The sequence below is a fragment of the Temnothorax nylanderi genome, unplaced genomic scaffold (genome assembly GCF_030848795.1).
Source record: "Temnothorax nylanderi isolate EJ_2023f unplaced genomic scaffold, tnyl_v1.0 TNYL_tig0090_pilon, whole genome shotgun sequence".
In the NCBI taxonomy this organism is placed as follows: Eukaryota; Metazoa; Arthropoda; class Insecta; order Hymenoptera; family Formicidae; genus Temnothorax; species Temnothorax nylanderi.
The window spans coordinates 285796-308494 of NW_027249152.1; the positions used below are offsets into that span (position 1 = coordinate 285796).

At 38.3% G+C, this 22699-nt stretch overlaps 1 protein-coding gene across 16 annotated transcripts in view; it reads right to left on the reverse strand.

The window, feature by feature from the left end:
- LOC139774972 (phosphatase and actin regulator 2) overlaps window positions 1-22699 on the reverse strand; it is a 212266-nt gene that overhangs the window by 151091 nt on the left and 38476 nt on the right. For 7 of the 16 annotated variants that reach the window (XM_071710587.1, XM_071710583.1, XM_071710584.1 and 4 more), the window contains exons 1-2: window positions 21784-22645; window positions 19053-20178 (exon numbers count right to left, since the gene is read on the reverse strand). The exons of 4 other annotated variants lie outside the window; for them this stretch is intronic. In XM_071710587.1, the coding sequence (XP_071566688.1) occupies window positions 19053-19374 (322 nt within the window). In that variant the 5' untranslated portion in view covers window positions 19375-20178; window positions 21784-22645. 5 more of the 16 variants (XM_071710576.1, XM_071710575.1, XM_071710578.1 and 2 more) reach the window with 5 other exon arrangements.

The window sequence follows — 22699 nt, forward strand, 5'->3', positions numbered from 1 at the left end:
TATAATTGTAAATAAGGCAACAAGGAAAGAAATATCTTCCGAGAACCAAATATTTTAGATTGTATTTTCTAATATAATTACAATTTAGCCAAAGAGGTTTTCTTTTGATTATAAAAGTTAGAGTATTATTTCACGTGTTTAAAAAATTAACAAAAAATTTCAAAAAAAATAAAATAAAACACATCCCAAAAAACGTTCACAATCCACCTTAAAAGTTTATTTTGTAGAAAAAACGTGGAACAAAACAGTTGTTTCTGTGAACGTAGTTTTTGACGCTTGCCACACATCAGGCATGTCAGATCAACAAATCGGCCATCGGCGATTAAAGAATGGATAAACCTCAAAACACATCATACATTTTCTACGAATCAGAATCTCGAAACATTAACGTCATATCGACAGAAAATTTTTTATATCATCGTATCGATACACAAAATAAGTTATTTTATTAACAAATTTTATTTCAGAGAAGATTATTTTTAATCCTCTCAATGATCCTTATTACAACTAAATAGATATTGCCCATAGATATTGCCCATCGATTCTTCTGTATACGTCAGATATAATTCCCACTTCTATGATAGCAACGACGAAACAGGAAATTACTCGTCCCACTCACGATTCGCTGATATGATGCAACTACGTGATTGCGGATATGCGTCAATCGACAACATTTAATTTTTAAATATTATATCATATTTAACATGCTTTAACTATGCAAATTGCTTATTGCGTGCTCTGTAAATAATCTTGCGTTACATCTGTACACATTATCACGTTATCGCAGTATTATAATTAAAAAAAATAAGAATTTTCTTCATATTTTTAAAAATCTGTTGCTTTTTATATATCTTCTTCCTTACCTCATTTTTTATTTTTATTTTTTATTCGCTGTATTAGATCATAACAACGTAAAAATTCATATATTTAAAAAACAATTCTACAAGAAATTGAGATTACTAAAAGTCGAAATACACGGTCAATCTTCTATGTAAGTGTCTCTTGTAGAGCATCGTCAATACTCTGACCCTGACCACATACCGAAGCACCGGCCTATAAAACGGTCTCGGCGCGCCCATATAACCTTTTACAACGGCTGAATCTGGCAAAGCATAAAGATTTTAATACTACTTTTCAGTAACGACGATAGTAAATCTAATCGATAATCAGCGTTTAACTGGAAATCGATTTCTCACACGCAAACAGATTAAGAATTATTAATGTTACGAATCTCATAATACAACAGCAACATAAAAAAATTGCATTTTATATTTTTAAATAAAAATTATTATTTTATTTAATTAACACAAATTTTATTATAAAAATTTGCTATGTAAGCTGCAACTAATTTAATCATTAAAAGAGATATATTATCTTCTTTCTTTTTTAAACTCAAATTGCGTGATATATGTATAATTTAATTAAAATGTATTGTTTTTATTCTATCTGTTCTAATTCTTTCATTCAACATTCGATACATTATAGTTGTTTTAATTATCACCACAAATGTAGTGACATAAGAAATAAAGTCATCATAAAAGTGCGACAATAAACATGTTACTTATGTCTCAGCAATATTCGGGTAAACTGTAAAAATAGATTTTGTTAACAGTGAATATCGCCAACATATGTTTCGCTTTTTACAGAGGTAATTTTACCGTGCGGAACCGCAGAAACAGACACTTTCTTAGTCAAGTGCTCGACTGAGAGGCAGCTCGGCGAAGACACGAAGGATGGATGAGAAAGAGAAAGAGATTCTATTCAAAAAGAGCGAGATACCGCAATAACCGCGCAATCTTGCTTTCTGCCATTCGGAATGCAAGCTTCGTTTCCGCTATAATATTGTAAATTACATCAAAAACATCTTTGGTTACATTCCAAATAGTTTGCAAGCTCAATAATAATGGTTGTGGCAAAATTGAATGAATCTGACTGTAAGAATTCTGTATAAGAAGATATATATTTCTTCATAATTCTCTAAGAATTATATTATCTCAACACTGTATTTGTTATTAAAAATATTAAGATTACTGCTACACTTTTAATTGTAATCGTAATCGAAATTAATCGACACAAAGTGCTCTCTGGAAATAAAATATTGCCAAATAAAAATATTACTCAATGTTATCCTATAATATCAGTACATATCGTTACTATTACTAACGACAGCAAAAGTTAATATTTTACAAAGTAATATTTTAATATAAACTTATGAGTTATGAGACAATAATGTTTCGAACAATACTTCATTATTTTCTTAGCCTGCATCTATTAGTATTATCTCATAAGTACGATCGACTTACGAAAATGTAATAAGATAGAATCGGCTGCTCTTACGTAAGTTAGAGTGGAATATGTATTCCGCATTCCACAGAGCAATCGCAAGATGATTCGCGTATATCATGTGCACGGGTAACGCGTAAACTAGTCTTTATAACATAGGAAAACCAGTTTCTTCCATGAGAATCGTTAAAGTACAACGTGTATTTGTTTGAACTTTTTATAATTACACATATAACTATTGATAATGATAAGATTTAGCATTAGTTGATCTGTTAGCTTCTTAAAGAAAAAAATACATCTTTAAAATGTTAAAAATTAAGAAGATAAATTCTTCTTAAATAAATGTTGGCATCAGTCAAAGAATTGATTAAGTTAAATTTTATTTAACACACGCATCGTTTTGTGTGTCAAGCTTTGAGTTTAGTTAAAATGCAAAGTTTGCAATAGCTTGGCAACCGTAGCAATTTACAGAATAGTGGCTATATTTATGAGTCAATGCTTCGTAGCGGCACATGTGCAAAAAAAAACATATGGTCAAAAAAGATATGGTCAAAATTAATATTGCAAAATATACTCTCTCCGAATAATATTTAATAATAAAGATCGCGATCACAATTACTTTATGTCGCTATAGTATCATGAGATTAGTTATTCGAAATGCACCATCCCAAGAAGCCTTGGGATGTCTGGGCAAACCTTGACCGCGCCATATGACAGGGTCGTTGGTATCGCGAGTGTTTATCCTGTCAGCCAGGGCACTAGAATAGAACCAGGCCGACTCATCGAAAGAGATCTGTTGCTGAGGAGGCAACCAACAATGAATAAATATAAATAGATGTCGGTGTATATAGTGCGAAATATATACTGTTCGACAGTTCACCCGAAACACTGACTTTCATACGAGGACGAATGTAAGTAAGACTGGGACTAACTTCGAAGGAAATTTGATTTGACAGAATTCAAAATCAACACTGAATTATTTAATCTCTAAAAACAGTAGTTCATAAAGTTTGATACAGAAATTATTTAAATATAGAGATATCTCTTTCTAAAACTCGTTTTTCTAAAACATAAGAATTCTATATTTTCTCTGGAATGTGTGAGAACTTTGTGTCTTGAGCAACAAAATCTCAAAAGTGGGTCGCTGTTATACGGTAATCCTTTAACACCGCGGATACGATCAAGACGAGAAAGGACAATGACATTGCAGCATCAAAAAAACGTACTCAGTTTCCATCTGTGTCAGGTCACTCCAAGGGAATCGGAAGAAATCTTTCAATTCCAACTAAAGAAACGCGGCGCTACTCGTTCCAATTATTCGGAGTCCTGAAGAAGATAACGGAAGAATCGACCGCATCATGTAGTCATTAAGTTCTCAACAATAGCCGACCACGGAGAGAAGCAATGCAGGCGCGGATAGCTATTATCGAGGAAGATGGCCGAGTAGCGGAGGTAAATAGATGAGAACAGTAACAACCGACGCTTCAGATCATCCGCGTTAAGTTCGAGCAACATGGAATGCACTAAGCCTTCCGGTTATGGACAATCATTGCATGCAACGAATGAAAATGCACGGGTGTAATAATACAGAAATAAAAATACATATCCATAACACTACACAATATTAATAATTTTTTTATAAACATGATACCTAATATTTAATCAATGTTGCACATCTTAACTGTTTTCTATTTTTCTATTTTTATTTTCGATTATTGCCGAGCCTCTCCTCCTCTCTCTCCTCTTACACGTTACATTTTTATTACCCTAAAATTGTGTCATGTATGAATTATTACATACGTCGAAATTAAGAAAGAAAGACACTTAAAATAATGATTTTATAATCTATCAGCAGCCTCTCCTCTCTCTCCCTCTTACACGTTACATTTTTATTACCCTAAAATTGTGTCATGTATGAATTATTACATACGTCGAAATTAAGAAAGAAAGACACTTAAAATAATGATTTTATAATCTATCAGCAACCTATTTTCTATCACGTTTCTTCGCGGTTTCCATCAGCTATTCTACTCGGTTCTTGGGAGCTATATACAACCGACCGATTATCCTGGAAACACCGATCTTACTTACCGCGGAAAAAGAGACGCGAGATGAAAAATGCATTCCTCGATGCAACTCGGTACCTTTTATGTCTAGCGAACGAATACTCCGCCGAAGGAACGAACGATGCAGCGCGGCGTGTCGGTACGCTTATTTTAGAAACATAATTTATGATAATAATAATTTATGACTTCGCAATTATATCGTCGACGTATAACCGCAAAACTGACAGTATATCCATGATAAATAAAAATAACATGCACTGAATTAAAACTTTTAGAGATAATATACATTCAAATATTCGAAAACATTTCATATTGAGATGATTTACTGCTGTATAAAACGAACTGATACGTTTAGTTAAAAAAATTAAGAATTATTCAGTCAAATAAAAGGATAAAATTTAAAAAATTTCCACTTTTTCTGTTACGATAAAATTCAACGCAACTCTAACACTTTATGCCAAGTTCTTGACGTAAATTGAGTAAATGTTACATAAAGTACTACTTTTGCTACTTGTATAAAGATCTTATTTTTGACGAACATGTCACAAATTATTTAGTTTATAATATTTCTAAGATATCTTTTTAAGAGCAAAAAATAATTTTAAAAAATCATCTTTCTGTAACATAAATTGACAATAATTACAAATATATTGCAATATATTTTTCAGCGATTCCTCAGCTAAAATATAATATGCAATTAAATAAAAATAAAATTAAAAAATCTATTTACGAAATTGAGTTTTCTTTTAACTTGTTTATTTGTCACTTGTCGCACGGTATAACAAGTGTGTGATGTGGAATATAGGTTGCGGTAGCAAAACCGTTTGTCCCGACGTGATATTGCGAATTAATGACAGTTTGAACCGGCCTTTCTGACGTCATAAAAAGTACATGCGATCGACACGACGACATGACGGGGACGTGCGATCGCGTTTAGATTAATTCCTTTTCCCTGGCGATCGTAATCGAGGCGAAAAATGGGAACGGTAACGGCCTAGAGGTAACGGCGTCACGGTTGAGCGAATAACGCATAGATCCGTTACTTTTACGGATGTCGCGCCTCGCCAAATCTGTCGAGTTTTCTAACACATTAAGCGAACGATGTCAATGATGCGTGTTGTCAAAATCAACGATATCACGAATCTGAAGATAACAGTGTCACGAATTTGCAACGACCCAGATTATATCCAGCAATTTATTTAAATATACAATATTCGCACTATTAGATATGCATCTGAATTTAAAAAGAAAATATTTTTTTCTTATTAGATAACATTATTTTAAAAACGAGAGATTTTAAAAAGTCAGCAAATAAGTTATTGACCTAAAAAGATATTACTCGAATGAATAAGAAAGTAGTAAATATCTTCTCATTCAAGAAATATCTTTTCTATCAAAATGTAACAGCGATTTACCACTGAACTACTCAACAAGTTCTGTTGTAATTTTCTATCACCTTCAAAAAACATTATTACGCAAACACGCATTTCTTGTCAAAATATGTAACTTGTTCCAACGAGAGCTACATCGAGAGACTGAAAAATGAATAAAACAAGGCAATTGGTACACTATTATAAATCATCCTTGAATTTTTAGTATATCTATGCTCACCGAAATACAAAACGATTCTATAACGTATCGTGCGTTGCATTCGTATAACGCCAGGGAAATACCATCTATCGTCGAGTATTTCTTAAACTTAAATAAGATATCTCGATAGAGAACCTCGCGATAGGACACAGTACGTGACTGATTTATGGTTAGACGAATTGAATCGTAAGCGCGGTGCTCTTTACAAGAAATATTGAGAAACTCGATAGCAAATAAATTTTAATTTTTTAAGTTTAACGCGAAAATGCTTTTACTGACTGTATATATATACAGATACTTTGTGTGTAATAATCGTAAAAAAATCTTTGCAACAATATTAGCATCGATATTTTTTTTGCGACGATGGAGACCACTACAATTCGATACGACGCGAAAGTTCGATGAGTTATCGTGACACGCCGTCGCTTTTTACATTGTGTTAATGGACAACGCTCGTCCTCCCCTGGCGGACTAGTCGGGGATCACAATAAAGGCTTTCCACGTATCACGAAAAAAAAGTAGGAGGCCGTCGCGACGCATCAGACAGGAGAGAGGAAATGTGTGGAGCAATAGCTTCGGCAAAAGATCGATTTGTCGCCTTATAAGAATAATCTGAGAAACATATATGGTTTGAGAAAATGCGTAATTATTTTTCAGTCTAGAGTGTATGAACGAGATCGATGAAGAAATATTGTAACAGCTGAGTACTCCGATTTTGTAAATATATAGTGCATCCAGACAAAATTACATTTTTATTTATTAAGCTACGTACTGTATGAAAAATACTATAAAAATATAATTTGTCTCAAGCTAAATCCAGAGCAAGAGCAAACAAGCGTAAACAAACGCGAATGAACAATTTGCTTCAATGTCAGTATTCTCAATGCATTCATTAAAGCAAATTGTTCATTCGCGTTTGTTTGCTTAGACTGGATCCGGCTTCAACATTCGCGTTGCATATAATGCAGTAAAATTCACGCTTTTAGTCCACTGCTAAAGAAAATTGTTATTTAGAATTGTTATGTAAATAGGCAATTAATTTTCAGGATGTACAATATAAATTACGGTTTACGTTATATTAATTAAATCTCTCTAAATGAAGATATGTATTTCTCACGACCGGATAATAATCAACCCATAATTCGCTATGTTACAGATCCGAACACGACCCCTTTAGGGCGTTAATTCCGACGGTGTCGCTGCCCGGAAATATTCTAGGCTCGCTTCTATGTCGTAATGAGTAATTAACGCGACATGTCCCGTTTCGCCCGCAAACGAGATGCCAGGGCAGAATTGAGAGAGAGAGAGAGAGAGAGAGAGAGAGAGAGAGAGAGAGAGAGAGAGAGAGAAAGAGCAAATATACACGCAGGATGCAATTACACACCTGCAACGCGTTCTGACGCCGTGCCGTGTGTGTAAATGTTTATCCCCGTGAATTGCACTTTCTCACTTTCGACCCTGAGATTCGTCAGAATTATTTATGCACGCCTTGAAATTCCGGAAGAGAAAGATCGGTGCTCGTGTCCGGCATGCATGTTCGTCTATCCGACTGCTGTTTATCTTTAGCCATGAAACATTTATCGGCGTCTACTACTGGCTGTTTACGGCATCGTCCTCCAGGCTACTTTGTAAGATCGTAAAGACTTTTGTACTATTTTTTGCAAATAGTTCTCACGTTTGTAATATCGTAAAGCCATAAATTAGAAATATTGCGAATTTTTGCAAAAAAAACTTTTTACTTTCCCCTTTTTAATATTTAATTTCATTAAATGTTAAAAACATGTTGACATGCATATTAATAGTTTTAATAAAAACATTATTGGGGCGATGGAATTATAACCGAAGTGAATAATTGTTTACATATAAAATTAATTTTATTGATATTAATTAGAAAATAATTTGCATATAAAGAAATTTTATTTTGTCCTCGATTTAACCAAGCATATTTTAACCGTCAAGCACTGTTAAAAGCAATTTACCTTTAATGTTAATTAAATAATGATCACGCATTCATACTTTACTGCTTATAAATCACTATGTTTGTACGCGGTCAGCATGAAATAAAAGCGCTAGTTACGGAAGAAAACTGTTACAATGGCAATTGAGAATTGCAACAATAATAACATTAATTCATATAGCGTGTTATTAAATGCTTTCTCTTATTCCGTTCGAGTCGCGTATCTTGCGAAAGCGTCGCGAATATATTTCTCGGACAATTGCGCCCTTGCAAAATGGAGCAGAAACTCGTTCGATCGTTTATTGGCAATCGAAGCTTCAATAAGTCTCCACACATTTCGTTTCTATTACTATAAAATGTAAACTACTGCTGATATGAATAAAATTTCTCACGTTTTTTTTTAAATTTTGCTTATATATTTGAATATTTAACAATTTATATCACTGAAGTTTTAAGCAGTTTTAAATTTTAACGTTTAGGCGCAGATAAAAGCTTCGGAGCGCGTTGAACCCGTAGGCTCTTAATTAGGCAAGTTTTATTAGTAGAATTATTGCGTAGGCAGCGCGTGCATTCTTTAGAATGATGCAATTCTCGAAGCAGTGCCTTCCTCGTAGAATACTCGAATTTACCAACCTCTAACACACTGGCAATCGATATCTTTGTATGAAATATTCATTGAAAAAAAAAAAGATATATAACAACATTTTTGTGAAACTGTGAGTAATGCAGTTTCGAAAATAGAATCACGCAACTGGCATATCTGGTGCGACGACAGGATATCGAGTGGCGATTCGACAGGATATCTAATATCCCAGAACGCACGTGGCTTCTTCACTTCAATACACATGAAGAATTCGTAACGCAAATTGAAAAATATCATCAAAGTTTGAACGAATCAGTGAGTACGCACATCTTCCATTATGAACGTATATACGCTACACGTTTCACAAAGATGATAATCTGAAGGGTCACTTTGTTAGGAAAGCTGTCACGTTCCTTAGAAAACTTAGGAATGCACCGCGCGTATGAAAGGAAAGTCTAGACATATTTCCCGAAGTCATTTAATATTATTTCCTCCCTCGCATTTTTTCTTATAAAGTAAATTGTAATTTAAAGATCAGAACGGAAAAATTTTACTGCAGATTATTAAGAGACATATACTCGTAAAAATGACGGAAAAGCAAACAGACCTCGAAATTTACGGTAACCAGGAAAACGGCAATTTGTTTCGCCAAAGCTGCGCGAGGAGTTCTGCCTTAGTCCATGTTAAATGATTGCAATTAAAGCGCGAGATAGAAAGAGGGTAAAGAAGAAAACGAAGAATAATTGGAAGAGAGAAGAAGAAAAGCAGTCGACCATTTATTTCCATGTTGCAGGAATCGCGTTTTATTCAATTTATTTAATCATCTTCCTAGTTGACCACGAGCAACTAAAAAAAAACAGTATTACTACTGGCAAATTTAAATTTCTAGTTTAAAATGTTTTTGTATACAAAATTTTCTTATATTATACGTAATACTTCGTATATAATTTTGCGTATTATAACATGATTATATATTAAACTTGATATCCTTCTATTTTATGTAATGTTAGTTTAGAATTTTACTTAAAACAACACGTTTATCTTATTGTGAGTTACAAATTTACGACTTCTCAGTTTGTCATTTTCAACATGTATATATTGCACAGTTTCGCGCAATGATATTTATTACGCTAAATTAAATTAAATTAAAATTGATATCAAACTATCAAAAAATTCGTCGCAATCCGTGAAAAGGAGTACAGTACTGAGCACAGTTCTGTCGCGCAGATTCATATGTTTACTTAAATCAGATAAGGTAAACAACGCAATAACGCGTTTGCTACTTGTGTTCCGTTGCCTGCGGAAGAACTGTCCTTGCCTGCCAGCACATTTTATATCTTTCATTTCGTTCGCACGCAGTCCCTTGGTAATAGTTACATGATTCTCCGTTAATCACGACGGTTTCTTCGAGCGGCAAATGACGTGAATGCTGATTCCTTTCCGTGCGAAAAACTACACTCTGTCGACATCGTATCAGCAATATGACTAACGACAACGTATCTACTATCATTACGACGAAGTAATTCCAAGACCGGTCCGTAGCAATTTACCGAGTAGAAACTGCAGACGATACAATTTAATCTTAAATCTAAATCATTTTGCGGCGATCTTCTCAACTTATGCAAATCCGAAAACACTTTATGTAACTCATGCTGCATTTGGTTGACGTGCTGTCATATTACAACAGAATTAACTTTTATAATAATTATATAAAGATAATTCGTGCGATTAGATTACTCAACAATAAATAAAATATATATGATGTTTATCTTTTTATAATGCCAAAGGTAATATAATATCAAACATGTATTGTTTTTAAACTAATTCTGTAGGTTTGTAGCCTTTAAAATTTATAAGCGAAATGTAACCACCTCAAAAATAATACCTGAAGTATTATTTAAAAAATAATACCTAGAACTCATATTTCTTTTTTTATCTCTTACTCACTGCCATATTACTTACTAGATGGCGAGCTAGATGGGTTATCGAGAAATACATTTCTGACATTTCTGAGTTTGTGTCTGACGTAATCGATGAATCAACAATAGCCAATAAATCGTACCAAGAAAACACAATAACATTAATTGAATTCCACATTACAAATAAATTGATTTTCTAATTAACTAGATATGTCATCAATTTTCACATTCTTTTAACCGCCAAAAAGTGACAATGCTTTCACAAAATTTTCGTATTTGCATAAGTTAAGGCAAATGTCATAGAAAAATTTTAATTTAGAAGATAAACCACGATATCGTCCTTTATAATTGCATTGGATAAACCAAGTTAAGTTTAAATTTTCGTAAATTACGAAAATTATTTAATTTTACAGAAATTTCTCGTGTTCTCTCTCTCTCTCTCTCTCTCTCTCTCTCTCTCTCTCTCTCTCTCTCTCGGAAATATTTCTTTTACTTTTATTAATAATTTCAGTATTAAATAATATAATGTTCAACCTAGTTTCTTGCATGATTTGCTACGGATAGTATCACAAACTGTTATAAATATATATTTAAACAGATAATTTGCTAGACACAAGATATTAATATTAATCTACCACTATTTGATGAAAGAAACTTAATACCCGAATTTCTTGCGGCGCCTAAAAGACCCTTTCAAAAGTCGCGGGCGTGTTAAAATTAACCCTTTCGCTCCTGCAAATGGCTTAACGCTCACCTGACCCGCGTCGAGACGCCATCGTAAAAGCGACACACGCACGCACGCATGCATGCACGCCGCCGTTCTCCACAAAGACTTTACAAAGGGACGAGTAAGAACTCACCTTAACTCGGCTACAGAGAACCATAGAAAGGGTGCGATGGCGTCGAGTAAAGTTTGCTACATTGACCTCGCGCACCGCTCTACACACTTCGATTTCACTTCGTATTACGTATTCGCTTTGATCACACGCTCACACGTCCCGAATTGTGGCTATTGTTATTATGGGAAAACGTTTCGACTTTGCCGATCCGCCTCGCGTCGAAAGCGATCCTCTAACAGTCTAACAGTAAATGGCGGGATAAATCTAGTCGCTGCTAATATGCTGTTAGTCTACGACGAGATTGTACGACGTTTGAACGATTGGATATTTAATATGAAAGACACTATAAATACCATACTCCCAGGAAATTATTTTTCGTTAAAAGCGCTCCGTCTATGTCAAAGCTAGCAGCATGGTAGAAGATTGAAATTGACGATGTTTATAAAAGCATTTATAAAACATGCACTCACACATTTCTGTATTTTTTTATAAATAAATGAAAGCTGTTGGAAAAGCATTCTATATGACAGAAGTTTTTAATCGAGTCAAATTCTTAATTATGTCTATAACTTTTATCTTCTCGATTCAACTTCTCTGTATCAACTTGTAACAACTTGACAATAAAGTATATAAAAATAAGTTACCTTTTAACTTTTTTTTACATGCTTGTACATCTGCATAGAAATGAAAAAAATGTATTATTGGGAGAACTTTATCTGTCGCGACAAGAGAGTATTGTCTAAGAAATAAGAAAAAGTAAGGTGCGGCTGGGGAGGAAAAAACACCTGCCTGCGCTATAGAAATAGCTATGAATATATATCGATCCCTCCGATTCAGGTGATTCGATATAACGAGTGGATGGAAAAATACGAGCATAGTGCTTATATTGCAAGCAGATGATCGATGCCGAATGTTGTCGAATATAGCCCTAAAGATCACCTTTTACGATTGTAGCCAAACACCCTCGCGAAATGATAATCACGCTCACTTATAAGTACTTGTATACAAGAGAAAAAATGTCTACCACAAAATGCGTAGCTAATCATGCTATGTCATATTATCATATATCATAAAATTATATGTGTATATGTATGTATATATGTATGTGTGTAAATCTTGAAAATTAAAAGCGCAACGAGAGAAGTACAGAAAATACTTTAAAGAATATGTAATATTCATAAAATTCTTGTTTGAGAATGCCTATAAATAAATCTATTTTTAAACTATACGGTGAGGCGACAAATAAAAAAATTACGCAGCTCTTTTATCGGGTATAAAGCTAAAAATCTAATCACACGCTATACCGTCGTTCAACGATTTATATCGCTATAATTCTCCGGGTTTGATGTCGTGAACCACCCGTGTCGTCGTAAATTTCGTAACGCGAACGCAATAGCTCATTTATCGCGCACAGCGTTAGCGCATCGCGAAAAGGTGAGATGACAGGCTTTCGTAATGTCATGCATACTCGCCGACGATGGCACGTGGGAACTGCGCGCCTCTCTAACGCGAGAGCAAAGAGGAGCTAATTACACGGCGAGTTAAGTGCCGAGAGAGAAAGAGAAAGAGAGATAAGAAGAGTGAGAGGAAGGTGGGTAGAGGGACGAGAGGAAAGCTTATGAAGAAGGATGAAAGATGATAAATCGAAAGGTGAGTGTCGTCGTCAGGTCATGTCGTCTCGCGTCGTTTTCGCTTTTCTTCGCGTCTCGACGCGAAACAGATGAGCTCATCGGCGCAGAGAAGCTAGCTGATGGAATATCTCCCATTGATACCCACTACGTTTCACAGGCGCAACGTGTTCGTCGTTCTACGTAGAAATTTACGTTCCCTCCGACCAACAGCAGCCTTGACATTCCGCGAGAGAGACGTGGCTCGCGGCGTGGTTTGAGAGGGTCTTCTTTCGATGAGCGGATCATACGACGGTGACTGCATGCTTGTTAAGTCGCGAGATGTAACAAGTTTAACCTCGAGTGAAATTAGGATATAGAGCAAGAGATGAGTCGCGGTCGAAAATTAGTAACTTCTATTAGACGCATACAGAAGCCGAAGTTTATCTCGTATAACTGATGCAACAAACTTCTTTAATATTTTCTTTCCACGGACGAGTGACTAATTTGAAATTATTTCTCACGATTATTTTATCTTATGATTTTCGTTATAATTTTCGTTACATATGTTTACGGTATTTACGATTTTCTTTTTTCGATTAATAAAACATTTCTGTTAATAAACTAATATCTTGAATTTGTAAAAAAGGTTTTTCGTTCTTAGTAGTTTCTTATTTCAGTTTCACACAAATCGAACTGGGTGTCTACCAGGCACATGTGCCATGAAACATATATCACACGACATACTTCGCAGTTACTTTTCTCAACATGTCCAATGCCAGACGACTTTCAATCTCGGACGCAAACTTTTCCCTTAGCTTACTTCGGACGCTTTTCTGGATAAGATGTTATTTGTGCCGTACAGTTATACGCCCGCGGCGACTTTCTTGGCATACGAGACTGAAACCGACGTTAAAATACAGACCCGAGCATAGTAATATACGATGACTCCAAAAAGTATTTCGGCAATATTTATATCGTTTTTTATAAAGTAATATAAAACCATTAGTCTTGAGTAAGGTTTCTAAACTGACAATTGATTACTTTTATACATATAATATAACAATTAAATCAAAGTCGAATATCACAGGCAGATATACTAACTTAAATCCTATAATCTTTGTTTAATCGTCGATATTAACAAATAAAAAGAGGCCAGAAGCAACTTGAAGAAGATGAATTTTGCTTAAACAACGAGCTTGTCGGCATGGAAAAGCTTGTCTGCCTCTGTATACTGCCTCTGCAAAATTAGACGATGAATCTTCTATGAGTCACAATTTCTTCTTGCCAGTGCAGCAACTACACGAGCGCCGAGACGTTACGCAAAGAACCGCCTATCGCGCAACTTGGAGAAGAAGAAAAAATGTGCGCGGCGCTGAATAATTAATTAACGGAGAAACGTGCCCGTATCTAAAATTTAGCGACCTTGAACTAACGGTAATATATACCGCATCTTTCTACGAGAAGGAAAAGAATTTTATTTGCTTTTAAATGCTTCAATCTTGACTGGTATCAGAATTTTTATCTCGATGTCAGTATTATAAAAAAAAATAGTTTCTGACAGATTAGAAAAGGCCGTAGACAACTTAAAAAAGACGAATTTTACGTAAACAACGAACTTTTCGCATGGAGAAACTTGTGTACGGACAAAATTAAACGATGAATCTAAAAGTAAAATTGTAAAAAATACTTTCTCTGAGATTTTTACTTTCATGACGCTCACGATCCCGTCAACTCTCTTCAATCTACCATTAATGAAGGTGTAAGTTATTAATGACACAGCACTTTGTTAAAAAAATCAATTAATTGGATAAAAGATATTTCTCTCCTTATTCGCGAGAGAGATAGTAAAAATTCAATAAAATGAATGATAACGTTCCATGATCCATGAATAGATGGGAGTGGCTGAGGAAAGAAGCTCTCATTTCTGTAGAATAATTAACTAAGCGTTTCATTTGTCGTACATAGTTCATGGATTTATCGAGGAGATTCCTCTTACGTTTTTCCCTTTGCTCGAAGAAAATTACACACTGAAGATGTAAAATGACTTGTATTATACCGAGTTTACACTATTTAAGTAAGACATAAGTCTTACATTTACAAAATATTACCAAGTGATCCCGTAGAGAATGTATAAGATTTACGTAAAGAATATTATTTGAATAAATGAACACCAATTGGGGAATGATAAATTCAATGCTAAGACATAAAGTGAAATATCTAATTATACAATAAGCGATAAGAAGGTCAAGTAGGTCACAGTGTAAAAGAAAAGTGAGAATTTAATACTTAAATACAAGCAGCTATTGTTTTATAACTTGTCACATAGAACATAGTGTATTTAATTTTTAAATCGCGTAACTTAATAAATTTAATTTTTTATAAATGTATTGATTACTCGTATTATTAATCTGTAGTATTTAAAATATTATCATATACATCTAATTTAATACAGTTGTAGATCTAATAGAATTAAAAATATGCTTTAGTAAACAATTTTAATGTAAATTTCACGAGAAATGGCACCCGGTGCTGTGTGTTTGAACAAGGATTTAGGGTTTCCTCCGAGACCTCTAAGACGCATCGCAGACATCGGATTACCGAACTTGGGCCTCTTGTTATCGTTGGAGAACCCTTCGCCACCAAAGTTCCGCTGTTCTTATCCGAGCTGATCAGCCAGTCGTCGACCGGCCAAGAGCGGCTCTCTACTCAATGAATGATTTCCGCGCAACGTTGCCACATTACGTCTGCATTCTGCACCCATTACAGCATCGGCAATGCTATCTCGCGTCTTTTTCTCCCGTTCGCCCGAGTATGGACAATTATACGCGTTGCGTAATGCATCTGACGCATTTATTGTTTCATGGCGTGCTAATTAAATAGTTTCATGATACAGCGACTCGAAGACCGGTTTCATCAATGCCGACTAATTTCGTTTGCAATTTAACTCGTTTCCTGCCTTTTTCTAGGTTCTGATATTAATTATAGTATGGAAAAAAAAATTTATTCAGTTGTTAAAGAGTAGAATTTAGCAACTATATCAATTGAGATGAACGTTTACGCTTTTTCTACGAGTAATATTTATATGGACGTTATTTCATAACACGTTCGGATAAAAGAACTACAGACAAAAACCAACGTCTCGAAGTCGCGATTCTTTCCTGCGTAGTTACAGTCGTGTCGGTCGTATCTCGTATCGAATGTACGGGAATGATTGATCATCACACCGTGGTATGAGCACGTGATTCAGCTACAATGCAGTATAGGCGCGGTCGCCGTGATACTCGGTCGCGAGGCACGCAGCGATGCGCCTCGAGGAAATTCTCAGCAGAGAAGCAAAAAAGGTGAAAGGGCTTAGACGCGTGTCTGTCATACCGGAAAGACCGTGATTAAAATCTAGTCGAAGAAAAAAATGGCGAGATAATCATGAAATTTCTGTTGATTTCTATAAATTAAATCGTTCCTGTATTTGAATTAAAATATTAAATTGTTTGATGATCTTATTACTCTATTTTTATCATTGTACCTATATTATATTATATTAGTACCTTTTATGTATATTAAGCTGTAGGGAGAAATGTAGCTATAAATACAATCTTTAGCTTCAGTTCTCGAAATGCAGTTATATATATATACTCCGTTTTATGACTGATTGATAAACATAACATCGCCAAGAGACTAATCGACACTGATATTATACTTTAGAAGATCGCGATATTTTACCACGGTTATCGGTTAATTATCTCGCCTAATGGACAAAGTAAATATTGATCTCGAAACCGTATGATAATATTTGATCTGACAGTTCCGACCGAAAAAAAATCACACACGTTTCTTATCGGCTGCAGTAATATCCGTACATAATAAGCTCATATTACGGATTGAGATATTAGGAGAGTCAAGGCAAAGATTTATCGCTGTTAGCTTCCTGCGTGATAAAAAATAAAAGTGTACGAATTACATTGTGCAAACTTGGATTAGTAATAATAGAATAATGAAATCATTAGCGGAATCATTGTCTGTATACGATATTCTCTATATGCGTACATAACTTTCTGTATATGGTAATATTTTATTTACTGCAATAAATTAAGTATGTCAAGTATTAATTTTGTATAAAATTATATATTCCTTTCAATCTGTTCTATTCCCTCTCTGATTTCCCGTGTTGTTCCCAAAGAGTTACAGACGCTACCTCTACGAGATAATAAGGGCGGTGCATTCGCGTACACGAGGAAGAGAAGAGAAAGGAAAAGCAGACTACCGGCGCCATACTGTAACGCCTCCCTTTGTCCCTTTTTACCCACAACGACCGACGACCTCGCGAGATACCGCGAGATACACGAGAAAGGGAGGTAGGGAGGAGAACGCGGAGTTATACAGGAAAATTCCCGGGTATATAGAATTTTTAAGAAGGAGCTATCTCATTGTTCAAGACCGATACTATCGCCCCTAGCAATATTGACCATTTCTACCTGAGACACCGTGTAGGTGGCCGATGCATCGCACGCACGCAGGCCACGCACGCTACGCACGCGAGGTTTGTTTACAAGGCGCGCCTCTCGTACTCGCTACCGGAGTTCCTTGACTCCGAATCCAAGTGAGACGGCAAAGTGGCTTTCCACCTTGCACACAACGCGCGCGTTTCTACCTCCGTCTTTCCTTTCGTCGTCCTTGCTGGACTGCCGCCCCCGCTTACTCTCCTCCCTTTCGCCTATATCTCCAGATATTACCTTCGTCGTGTCGATTATCTCAATTCATTGCTATCTCAACATATCGCGCCGGCCAGAAGACGCTCCGGGACCACACGACTAACGACGGCGTCGACGGCCGCCGATTCTCAGCCCCGTCGCGTCGCGTCACTCGTAAATCACGCAACCGTCGACGGTGGAAACGAATCGCCGGCAATTATCGTCCGGGTAATCGAAACGCGGTGGCGGTCGACGCGCCTCGTCATCATCACCTGTTAACCCTCTCGGCGCCACAAACGCGACGATTCTTTACCTCTCTATCAGAATTTACATGTGTAGGATCCGAGGTAAGATGGCCATATACGCAGGAAAGATGGCCAACTCATGTTCATTCGATGTTTCATGGCGAGCTAGATTGAAAGAACATAGGTTGGCCATCTTTCCTCTATGGCCATCTTACCCGAGTTTACCCTAGGAGATTCTTTATTTATGCCATAGTACTCTCGTTAGTTTATTTGGACGCAAATGGTGCTATGGGTCGAAGTAATGAAGGCAGACTTGGGTAAGAATCGATCGAGTAACGTGAAACGATCAAATCCGCTTTGAAGTTCATTGAAAAGCGCGAACGCTCTGTATGGTTTTTGTAAACCTCATGTTTATACTTCCATCCATTGATAAAATTGATCAGATCTTATAAATGTGATATGTATATCGAGGAAAAATTAAGTCGTTCAAAAATGTTATCAAAATTTTTTTTTAATTTTTCGGAAAGAAAATTACGTTTATTAAATTGTGATAAATTGTGATAAAACAACAGAATATGAGCATAATTTTAAAATAACCCGTTATTAGAATGTAACTCATTTATAACGCAGTAATATTTAAATATATCGAAGTATGTGTTTGTTATAAAATATAAATCCGATATGGTGAAATGCTACCTGCGATAATTATTTTCAATATCGTTGTTATAGGATAGAAACAAAACGTGGCATGCAGCAGACTCGACACCGTCATAGATAAATGAGAACGTTCACGCTGTACGGAGTGTACGGTAGAATGCCACGAAACCGGATCGACCGAGAAGAATACCTTGTTCGATTATCCGTGTTCAATCCATCTGACACATATACGAAGCACAACCAATGACAGAAACGCTCTCCGATATAATTACACTAATATCTCTTTACATCGCGCTATCGTTTGCAATAACACGTTTCAAACACGGAAATCCCCATTAAAACTTGTTGCTAATAATAGTTGCTGGAAATAATAATAATAATCCTAGTAATACTTCCCTGAGATAATTTCTTTTCGAAGCGTCATGTCATTGTGACAAAAATAAATACCTACTTATAGTACTTATCTACAAAGTCGATTATCACGTCAATTGCCACGTGACTCATCCTTTTGCATTATTAATATACCCGCGCGCACAGCACGAATGCGATTTTTCGTAGCAAATACCGTTAAATCAATCGATAATCGATAATAATTAAATCGTTCACTAAACTCACCGATCACCGTGTTCGCCGCTACCTCCTTGGCGGCAGCCGCGGCTGCTGCTGGTCCATGCGCCAAAAAGTCACTCAAAGACAAAGACGACGCGATGATCTGTCGCTTCTCCTCGAAGTTAAGGTAATCCAGACTGTTGCTGCGCTGCGGCGCCGTCACGATCGTCACCGTTTTCGTCGTCGAGTGATGGTGATGATGATGGTGCTGCTGTTGATGATGCAGATTGCCATCCACAGCCAAACCGCCGCTCTTGTCATTGCCGCCGTTGTCGGTGGCGCCCGGGCTGGTGGGCACCAGGTAGACGCCACTTACGCGTATGGACATCGCGTTCGGGGCCCGATCCTTGCAGCGACCCCGTCTCTTTCGGCGCCACGGGCTGAGGATCGCTACGAAAGCCGGCAACGGAGCTACCGGGTGGTCCCTGTCAGCGTGGCGCGCATCCCGGTGTGCACCTGCTCGAGGGATCGGCGGCAGCGGCTCGCGTCGTCGTCGTTCACCACTTCTCGTTCGCGGCTCCACGGCTCGACGGTGAGATTCGCGCGGCTCCCACGTGCTCGAGCGCGATCCCGTGACAACGATAATGATCCCCGAGATACCTCGAGATTACGCGCGGTCGACTGTCGTCGTTGTCGACCAACTATCGGCGATTATTGATCCCTCCCGGGCGAGCGCGCATCTGATCGTCGCGCAAAGAGACGCCGATTGCTCCGAGAGATCTTTCAGCTCTTCACTTGTAAACTTGCCTATACTTGAGTATACAACGTGATCTCTCGAGCGTCGTTTAAGCGCGTGATTATATCACATATATATATAGATATATATCGAACGAATGACGCTCTCGTTATCGCTCGCTCGATTACAGACGTCGAGCTAATTATCTTGCACGTTCCAGACAGAAATTTCTTCTTGGTGCGGGAAGCAACTTGGTTATTCTATCGAGATTATGGCACGGTGCACCTTGACGGGATCCAGGGTAGACGTACGAAAAGTCGTTTAAACCGAGACCGGCTTCATGGAGAGACGCTGGCTATTTACAACGGAATTCCTCGCGATTGGCACATACCATGGAAAATATCTCGTACGGAGAACCGCGAGAGCGACGTTGATGACTGAAGGAGAGTCGCGTCCCTGCGCATCAACGAATGAGGAAAAATTAACAGTCATTGCCCGACCGTTATGAATAGCGCGCATTGTGTTAGTTTGCGGGCAACCGACGATTATACAACAAGCAACGAGTTTGATCTTTTTTCAAAAATATATCGATGAAAATGACGTTAAAACGTATTTACATAAAGAGCCAAATTTTAACTTTGTTAAAATAAAATGAAATGACACAAATTTCATGCTAATTTCCGCTAATATCCGAACGATTAAATTTATTATTAAATAATATTTATTAACCGGCGGCGGCGTGTGTGAGAGCTCGATTTGTCACGATGAATTTATATATTACTCAGAAATGATCGAAGTAAATAAAAAAATTAATAAAGTAAATCAGGATCGATACGTTCCATAATTAATTCGCAAATAATGTCCTTCCCTTTCATCCCTTTTTCTCTAATATTCTTCAAATCGATCGAGTCCTTATCTCGCCCGAGAATTTTATGAGATGCGGATCAAGGCCGAAGAAAATTTTCCGCGCGACGGAAGTATGAAAAGAATTTTCCGAGGCCCGGCTCATCCGGCGGTAGATTGAATCGTGCTGTTTCGCACTTCGCGGAGGATATCGAAACGGCTGCTTTCCGCGCGATATGAAACGCCGCTCATCGATATTTAATTACTTCGGCACGATTTCCGGACAGATTTATGAACGATAAAATTATTGCCAAGGACCGACCGACTGAGCGTTTTAACATGAAAACGCGATGAAACACGATAATAACTTTATTCGGCGCATGTGTAAAAATAGAAATCGATTCGTCTTTTTAGCCACGCCGCTATTGTTTAAAAAGTTAACGTAAAACGTGTCCCTGTCGTATTTATCTTTAACCAAATTGCATTAAGATGAAGCGCAAATTTACACACGTCACTTCGCGAACACGAGATCCTTTTTACGCGAGTTCGTCGCATTATTACATTTAATTAATTAACCACGCCCCGATGCCCTCAATTTAAAAGATTGCTCGGCACGGAAAAATAAGTCACTTCGATCGAGAAGAAAGGAATTTATCCTCCGCGCTCTCCTACGACCTACGACTACGACATTCAACAGATTATTAGCTCCGCTCTGTCAGTCCGCGGAGCGATTCTAACGAACGCGACCGGAAATTTCCACGGACAGGAACACTTCACTGACCCTCACTGACCCTCGTGCGTCAGGCACACAACCGTCACTCGGCACAATCGCGCATTTTTTAACGGAACAATTTCCCGGAGCTGAGCGAAACGCGAAACGCGAAACACACGACGGAGCTCGGAGCGGGTCGCGTAAAGAAGCGTCCATTCACTGCTCGCACGACCGACTGACTAACCTCCAAGGACAGGACAGGCACCGTCCGCGATACGAGGGCGTGCTGTAACCGTCGTAGGCGTAAACAATTTTCCTCGCCTCGTGCTCTCACACACGTACGCGCACATACACATACACATGCACAACGAATATAACGAAGCGGGCGAACGAACGAAAGAATGGACACGCCGACGAGAGGCGGGGGAGGGGGAAGGGGTGAAGGGGGGACGCGGGTCGCGGGTCGCGGAACTGCGCGCGAGATCGCGGTTACGTGCAATATGTACGTATTCTGGCGGTTGTCGGTAGACGACGATAACGACGGCTCAGGCAGTGGAGGGCACGTTTTCTCGGCAGGATTCGGGAAGGGCCGTCGAGGCGCCGCGAAGGCCCGACGTTATATCACAGAGAGCAGGCGTCGGCTCTCTCCTCCGTTGCTTCCACGAGACACCTGTCCGCGCCAGGCAGCAAGGAGGCGAGGCGAGGCGAGGCGAGGCGAGGCGAGGCGAGGAGCGCAGGTGAGAGGAGAGTGAGACGGCAATAGAGAGGACGCAACGATCGTAAACACACGGGGAGCGGCGCGTAGTACTCCAAACTCCGTAGCACACGCGAACGTGAAACGTCGCCGTCACGCGGATGGGAAGGAAACGGTCGCGAGAGACGAGGAGAGCGAAGAGATGGCGACCGAGAGAGGGCACGGGAGATCCCGGCGATCTTCCTCGTCGGCGCCGACGACGCTGGAGTACACAACGCACTGTTCACGCACACTGACACACGGATACGTGCCGCACGAGCGACACGAACTCAACGGACGCCGCCGCCGCCGCCGCTGCCTCTTCCTCCCGTTTGCACGAGAGTGAAAGAGAAGGAGAGCGAGAGAGAGCGAGGGATATCGTTCGCGGCGGCGGAGAATCGCGACGAGACGGCCGTCGCGTCGGGCGGGACGGATTCGCGAACGGAATTAATTGCGAACGTCGCGCGGACAGGCAACGTGCGAGACAGGCGGCCGGAACAGGCCGGAAACAACTGGGAGCAGTGGGAGCGACAGTCACGGCGACGACAACCACACCACGAAACACACACCGAGCGAGGCTCGCGAGTACTGAGGGCGGCCATGCGACCGAAGCGCCTTCTCGTGTACGAAACGACTGGCAGCGCGAGCGGCGAGCGCGAGCACGAGACGGCACTAGCCGGACTCCGGAG